Here is an 8,452-nt window from a genome sequence, read left to right as displayed (position 1 = left end):
TGCTTTTCCTGGTCCTGTCTCCCTGCAGCGGCTTTTGTCAATAGCTCGGACGAAATGACGTTATACCGCTCAGGTCTTCCGGGCGTTGCGAATAGATTCCACCTCGGTGCATTTCCATGGCAACAGGGAGGCTCGCCACCCAAGAGGAGCGCCCTCAGCTTGGTCATGGGACAACGCCAGCTGACGTGGGAGCTCTCAGGTGAGGCGGGCACGGATTGGCCAGAACGAGTGTGAGGCGAGCAGGTCGCCCAGGTGCGCCAGGCGAGCTCACGTCTCCCTTCTCCCCCGTCCGGGGAATGGGCACCTGCTGAAAGGGGAGCTTTTGCTGAGCTGAAACGGGATCTTTCCCTGAGACAGTTGAGCCCACCCCTTTCTTTCGCCGTAGTTACACACCACATACCATTGAAAGCATATTTCCCTCAAAGGATTCCGGGCACTGTAGTGTGTTTAGCGTTGTTGGGAAATGTAACTCTTGTGTGGGGTTACACAGAATTATTTGAATTCTACAGAACGTGCTTTCGAGTGTGTACACAACTTAAGCATATGGCCATTTAGAGTCCCCAAATGAGAAGTACACACCAAGGGCAGCAGTAAACCATTAGTTGTTGTTGTTTTTAATCCTCTGGTGAGACTGTAAAATTTGCAGTTGTCTGCCCAGGAATCAGCTGCATGTTGCAAAGGATTCTGGGGCATGCTAGCAGACCATGCAGAACAATCTTCGTCATGAGTGGAGCCACAGCAAATTTTTCATGTTTAACTCTACGCAATGTAGGGTAGCAATCATAGAATCGTAGAGTTGAAAGGGACCCTGAGGATCATCTACTCCAGCCCCCTGCATTGCAGGAATATGCAGTTGTCCCATACAGGTATCGAACCTGCAACCTTGGCATTATCAGCACTGTACTCTAACCAGCTGAGCTGTCTACCTCTTTTACACACTTTACTGGGAGTGAGTCCAGTGGAATTCAGTAGGACCCCAAGGTCAGCATGGTTCTTGCTTCTATGTTTTAACATTTAACAATGAAGAGAGATCACACAAAAAATAATTCTCAGTCCTGGAGCTGAAGAAGTCATTTCTGTTCACTTGTCATTTCTGTTTATTTCCATCCCTGCGTATAAAACATCCCATTTTAATTCTTATTGATTAGTAGTTGTTCAAACATTTCCACCACTGTGTATGATAATGCTTTGACCACAGTTGGCTCCCAGCCTGAATTCAGTACAAGGGGCATTTCAGGGGAAGTGCACATCTGCAGGGTCACCACCACTACCCCGGGGCTTCCCCAGTCTTGCTGCCACATCCCCTCCCTAATGATGGCAGCATCGCTGCTAGGAGGACACTGTAGCTTCTGTTCCCCCTCACAAGTCACTGCTGATGACAGTACAATTGGCAGAAAAACACGCCATACCTTTATTTATTTTTGTATCCCATCATTTGTTGGTAGTAGCAGTACATGCTGCAAGTCAGATGGTGTTCTTTCTAAATGACACTCATAACTATTCCTGGTTTTTGCAGCTGCACAGCAACGGAATTCATTTGGATCGTGTCAGGAGAGAAGAATATTCCCCGTTTTTTACCCTCCAGATCGGTTAGGCAATGAGAATGTGCCAATTAAAGGTGATCCTGATCGTGGACCTGGCGCTTATAACTATGCAGAGGTAAACTATACTGCCTTTGATTGAGCTGTATTTTCTCTTTACGTATCTTCACTTTGAAGCAAAGAAAGGAAATTTGGTACCTATACTCTCGGTGGAACTGCTTCTAAAAATGGGCTGCCCTTTGCACTGTCCCCCAATATTTTGTTCAAGTTGGCGTCTATGCCCCTATCTCACAGGATTTTAAGGATGAAATGTTTCAGGAACTATGTACACGGCTCCTTGGAAGAAGGGTGATGTATGAATAGAACAAATAGTAAAGTATATAAAATGTGTAGCATTGTAATAACCAAAGTGCTTTTCTTTCCTAAATAAAAATTAATAGAAGGACAACCTTCTATACCAATTGGCTCGCAGACCAGAGAGTACTAAAGGTTACACCATGGGAGCAAGAACAACCCCACGTTTTGGACTACTCAGCAAGGTAAAGACTGCTTTCAGTCGTTTCTGTACTGTGTTTTATATAATCTATTATACTTCCTCTACAATAGTCCTGGAATAATTCCATTGACTTCAATCTGGCCTCAGCATGTCTGTCCTGAAGTAAGCTGTTTATGGAATTAGATGTCAGCAGGTTTTTAAAAATGTCCTGAGCCATGCTCTTTAGGTGCTACAAGGCTCTGCTTTTGCCAGTTCTTAAACTGCAATCTTTATTTGTTACAAGTATTGTGCCACTAATGAAATCTTAATTGATAAGTAGAATAAATAGAATGAGTTGTAGCTGATTGAGCAATTAATTACCGGTAAATATGATGAAAAAAGTATTTTCTAAAGAAAAAAGCAGTAATTCTTTGCTTTAAGGGATAAATAGATATATTGCAGCAAGCATCCTCTTAGAAGAGGCATTCTCTGTTCTCCATCTTGCAGGGTTCAAGGTGGCAGAACACATGCTTTGCATGCAGAATGAGGACTGAGAGCAAAAGAACTCTAGCTCACACCTTGGATAACCACTGCCAGTTAGAGTAGACAGTACTATGGACCAGTGCACTGACCAGTTCACTGACCCAAGATAAGGCAGCTTCAATGTAAGAAATTTAGTATTGCCATTAAATTACAATACTTGCTGAACTTTCCTTTGCCCAGGAAAGGAAATTAGGGCTGCAGTCTTTGACATACATTATTAAGACCCACTGAGTTCAGTAGGACTTATTCTGAATAGACCTGGTTAGGACTATGCTGTAAACTTCAATGAACCGAGTGGAACTTAATGAGTATGTAACTCCATCTTCTTCCTGGATTGTCAAGTCAAAATGAATCTGTAGTGTGTGAATTACAGCATGGTCCACAACAGTGCAAGAGACCCTTTCACCTCCCTCTCCAAGATGGATCTCTGCCCTACTTCCTCCATCTTCTTCCCTGGAATCCCTGCTTCCAAACTCACTTTTCCTGCTCCCTCAAACACATAGTTACCCTGACAACCTTTGACATCTGACTCCCCAGCCCAAAGGATCCCCCTATGGCCGTCAACACCTTTTTTATAATGCTAACAGTTCTGCTCTTCTTCCCCATGACCAGCCAGGAGAATTTGCATAAGCCAGCCCAGGAATTCCCGGAATTCCCTGTCTGGCACAGTTCTGAACCTTAATATCCCAGTTACCGTAATCAAAATCCTAGTATTTATTCGTTTCTAGTGTTTAGCGGGGGACGCGGGTGGCGGGGGGACGCGGGTGGCGCTGTGGGTAGCCTCAGCGCCTAGGGCTTGCCGATCGAAAGGTCGGCGGTTCGAATCCCCGCGGCGGGGTGCGCTCCCGTTGCTCGGTCCCAGCGCCTGCCAACCTAGCAGTTCGAAAGCACTCCCGGGTGCAAGTAGATAAATAGGAACCGCTTACTAGCGGGAAGGTAAACGGCGTTTCCGTGTGCAGCTCTGGCTTGCCAGAGCAGCGATATCACGCTGGCCACGTGACCCGGAAGTGTCTCCGGACAGCGCTGGCCCCTGGCCTCTTGAGTGAGATGGGCGCACAACCCTAGAGTCTGTCAAGACTGGCCCGTACCTTTACCTTTTTAGTGTTTAGCGGGACAACCCCCTCACCAGTACTATAACAATATTTTAATAGAGGATTTGTCTTGTAACTTAATTTTATATGCTCTATTTATAGCATGTGACTCCTGATCCTACTGCATACCAGTCTATATGGATCAGAGACCACCACAGACGCCAGCCGACACATGTCTCTTTTTGCAGCAATATGCCACGATTTTCTGAGAAGCTTCTGGACAAAGACTTTTATCCTGGGTACCATTTTTCATTTTTTGAATTACAAAGCTTCCCCTTATGATGAGAGCAGCAAGGTCTTAACAAAAGCTCAAGCGGAGCCAAGAATTATAGTCACCCAAACTGATATTGTAATGCAGAATCCTGACATGATGGAGGTGCTTTTGGTGGGTGATTCCCTGCCCTGAAATTGATGAGGTGGCCTGTTCTAGACAGGGTTGTAATCCTCCAGAAACAGCAAGATCAGAGCTTTGGGTACTCCTTGGTCCAGCATTGTCACTTGAGGCCCAGGTGGTTCACCAGCTACAGCTAGTCCTGGACCAGAATAACCTGGCTATAATAATCCATGCTTTGATGCCCTCTATATTAGATGACTGTAATACACTCTACATGGGACTATACTTGTTTACTAACCAAAACAGGGTGGTCCATCCCACAAGCTGCATGCAGACCTTGGCAACAGTCAAGAAAAACCATCTTAAAGCCTTTAAAAATTATTTTTTTCGCATCATGCGTTGTTAAACAAAAGTGCATACACTTGTTTGTGTACTGAATTTGTTTAGATAAATATGTTAAATCTTTAAATATTGTCTTTAATTATATATATTTAATTAAATGTATCAATTGTGTATATTAAATAATGTTAAATATATTGTGAACACTTTAATTTACAATATAGAAATTTAATTCAGTGTGTGGCCCATGGGTTCTGTTTAAAAGTACTCTAGCAGCCCACTTGGTATGGAAAGTTGGACCGCCCTGGTACAAAAGCTGCAGCTAGTACAGACTCTATTTTACATTATTTTCATGAGACATTATTTCCTACATGGTTTTTTATGGGCACTGAGAGCCAAACTTCATTTTTTAAAACAACAACAACAAACCTGAGATATGGGATTACAGGGATCCCTTATCCCTAATTACAGGAATAAGCCTATTCTTAGTTGCTTTTTGCAATTTACCCAAATCACTGTTGAGATGTAGCTACAGTCTTCTTTAAAAAATAACTCTTAAATTTACCAGTCTAGTATAACCATGACGGAATAAAACACAATATATGAAGACATTATATCAGTGTATTAATGTGGAAAATGTAAAGTGCACAGCATAATGGACCATATTAGCTCATTGAAGAAATGATGCAAGGACTTTTCTCTCTAGACCTGGAACATATGACCCATACGGCATGCCACACAGGCATGTCACCTGGCCAGGGAAGTTTGGGGCTCCAGACTGGTCTTTAATACCAATGCCAGCGAAAAGAACGCTGAGAAGTGAGGTATGAAATTCAGATACAGTTTTCTAAATGATCATTGTGACTATTTGGGGATTAAGAATGTTAGAATCTCAGACAGGCTTGATTTCAGCAAGGGAGAGCCATTTTTTTCAGGGCTGTATCTGTCATGAACTGGCTGGGTACAGAAGAGTGGTGGGAGGCACCAGCTGGGGAACCCCCAACAGAACCCCTAAAGGGTGAAGGCTCAGAACCAGGGGATTGGTGGTGGGGCAACAATGAGTGGTCAGAGGGAGAAGAGGGAGCAGAATGGGAGGAGTAGGTGCCAGAAGCTGATGAAGTAACAGGGTTTAGTGAGCAGGAAGAGGCTGTGGCAGGCAGCAGTCCAGAATCAGAGGCAGAAGTGGAGGCTGGAGAGGCTGGGGGCCAAGAGGCAGAGATGAGGCAATCTGCTGAAGAAGCCAAGGGGTCTCTCTCCTGTTGTGACCAGCTCCCCGCCCCCTGGTCTCCTAGAACCCTCTGAGGTATAAAGAGGGCAAAGCAGAGACAAGGTGTTGGAGTCTCAGACTGCTTGGGAAGGACCTGGGAAGGAATATACTTAGAGATCTTTCAGAAGACAATAACATACATTTCTTTCTGTGGACTTCCTTTGTCTCACACGGTTTGTTTTCTGGACATGGAGCTATAGAGAGAAATCTGCACTAAAACATTTGCTTCTTTATTGTGCTTATTGAGTTTTTGAACAACACTGAATATATTTTATATTTGTATTTGTTTTAGCTGCTTTCGGACAAAGAGTTTAGGAAGCACCGGAACCTAGTGGCCTACCTGAGCATTTACTACAGTGATTAATTACTCTGGTTGGAGTCATTCCTCTTCTGTGTACTTGGACTACCAATTTGCCTTTGTTTGTTTGTTTTTTGTTAAGGGAAATTTAGACTTTGTTAGTTGTTCGTTACTCTGATTCAGTTACCATATTGCTTCATAAACAGCTGTCTTGTTATGCCTCTTACCTTCCTAGTTTTATTGCCTACTTCAAAACTGTTGATTTTATGTGAAGCATTCATAACTGTGAAGCCAAAAAGTATCTTCAAATGTAGGTGTTTTGACTCTTGCCTGTTGACAACAGCTATTCTAGCCCTTCAGTTTTCCTTCCTTGCTGCATGTGCCAGTCCTCCCAGTTTGCAGTCAGTTAGGCTTGGAGAATTTGTAAGAGAAGCACAGATTGACACTGACTCACTTTTATTTGTAGACCAACTTTGGAAAATCTTGCCAACATTTTGAGTTACGAGGTCACAGTGCCCACAAAAGCCATGTCAAATGCGAGTCGCTACTGCCTGCAGCAGTACATCCTGGTGAAATTCCCAGATCCAGAATCTCCTGTACCTTTTACTTCTTGACCCTCCCCATGAAATTGCACCACAAGAGGCCCTGGAAGCATGTGACTCGTTTATCTGCTGTTTTTGTGTATGATATGATGATAGGTGGCCTGGTATGTATTTCCAAGCACAACAGTGCCTGCTTTCTATCTCTGCATGTGGCTGTATGTGTAGTTTCATTTTTCTTTTATGCAATGTTCTCTTCTTTTGCATAATGCAGTTACGGAGGCTGAAATTTGAAGTAGGCAACAGGGGAGAGGTGATTCTTAATGCTGTTCACTCTGGCTGCTTTACCACTGAAAAGTGCACCCTCTACACAAAGAGACCCTCTGCTGGGGGAAAGAGACACTTGGTTCATACCAAGCAGCAAGCCATGGTTTCCCTAGATGAACCTCAGGTTTGTGCAATCTCTCCTTCCTTCTCTACTTTCATGCCTGTGGAGAGGAGACCTTTATATTTTAAACTAACCAGTTTCTTGAGATGTCCAAACTTGGATTAATAAAATGAGATCAGGAACCACAGTTCTAATTTTGCTTGTTTTCACTATTCAGAGTTTAAACAAACCACAGTTTCAAAAACTCTGGCATCATGAGGAACTATTGTTCTTTTAATTCAATTGTGGAAGCTTTTGCTCTTCTCCTTGACTTGCATGAAAGAGGAGGGATGGGAAGGAGCATGTGAGCTTAAGATTCTTTAACTTGTTCTCAAAGTGAAAAACCATGGTTTCCTGTTAAGTCTGAACTGAGGCACAGGTACTTTACTTAGGAACATATGTTTGCAATATGTTATAAACTTGTACTCATGGTATATTAATATTTCATTGTGAACAACTGTAGGCTCATCCATACAATCTGTTCCTTGATCTGTTCTACAACATGGGAGGAAATACATACTTGATAAGAAACATGTTGATAGACTACTGCAGCTTTCTCACTCAGCACTGTAGATAGTATATAGCTAGCCCACAACCTGCTATTTGTTGCTGTTCTTGTCTTATCTATGGCATCACGATAAAGTGGGTTATATCAAACACTGCACAAGCAGTGGCCCACTTGCACAGTGGGACTTCCTCTTCCTCTCCTTTACTCATGCCCCCCCAGCAGGTTCAGGGGGTGCTCTGAGAGAGAAAATGCCATTGCACAAACAAAACTCTGTTGCATGTGCAGAACGGCAGTGTTGGATATAACCCAATATATCTATATAACCCTCCCTATTTATGGAACTTACAGTTTCCTTTGGGAACTCCCGATTTCTCTAAACATTGTTTACACTTAACTGTTTCACGTGGGAGCCTTGTGATTCCAGTGGAGCCACATGCTGATATATCATTTCCTACAGTTCCTAAGTACGACTTCCCTTATACATCTTGCAAGCTAGAGGGTTCAGATTAGACAGTCTATAAAACCATGTGCCTTACAGCAAAGAAGAAATATTTACAGTTGACAAAGAAAAATTCAAAGTGAAATAAGGCCATATAGTGCTTGATGTTCTACCACCCACCCAGCCCCTTGCTTTTTATTATAATTAGTAATGTGTCATTAATAGCCAAATGTATTTGTTTTACTGCATAATAAAATTCAGAAAATTATTCTGTGTGGTCAGTGTGTATGTTATTCATTTTCAAGGGATTAGCATATCTCTCAAGTAGTATGAATTTCATTGGCAGTTAATCTGATACGGAATGTGTAACTCCATTCTGTCTAGCATCATAGGCTCTTTTTACTCCTTGCCAGAGAGTATAGAATATTCCTAGACAAATCTTTCCCCTTCAGGTTTTCATGACTTCATGTTGGTCGCACCACAGTTTACTGCAAGTCATCAGAGTATGGCCTAGTGTTGCCTTGGCTATACACAATTTTATCTGGAAGCAATAACCTGCAGACTAGAGTTCAAATCTGTCAGTTCCCGTTTTCTGGGATACAATTCACCTGTTGCTAAAGAAAGCCACTATGTCTAGTACTCTGATGAAAG

The 8,452-nt window shown here is 42.9% G+C and overlaps 1 protein-coding gene across 1 annotated transcript; it reads left to right on the top strand.

Moving 5' to 3' along the window:
- On the top strand, positions 1–8,069 carry CIMAP3 (ciliary microtubule associated protein 3). The gene is made up of 6 exons (XM_028734171.2): positions 1–199; positions 1,517–1,659; positions 1,982–2,080; positions 3,753–3,889; positions 5,030–5,147; positions 5,883–8,069. Exons 1-6 carry the CDS (start codon positions 55–57, stop codon positions 5,952–5,954), a joined length of 714 nt encoding a protein of 237 aa, XP_028590004.2. The 5' UTR covers positions 1–54; the 3' UTR covers positions 5,955–8,069.
- Positions 8,070–8,452: the final 383 nt, after the last annotated feature.

Source organism: Podarcis muralis, chromosome 5 (genome assembly GCF_964188315.1).
Source record: "Podarcis muralis chromosome 5, rPodMur119.hap1.1, whole genome shotgun sequence".
NCBI lineage: Eukaryota > Metazoa > Chordata > Lepidosauria > Squamata > Lacertidae > Podarcis > Podarcis muralis.
This window is presented reverse-complemented; position numbering and strand designations above follow the sequence as displayed.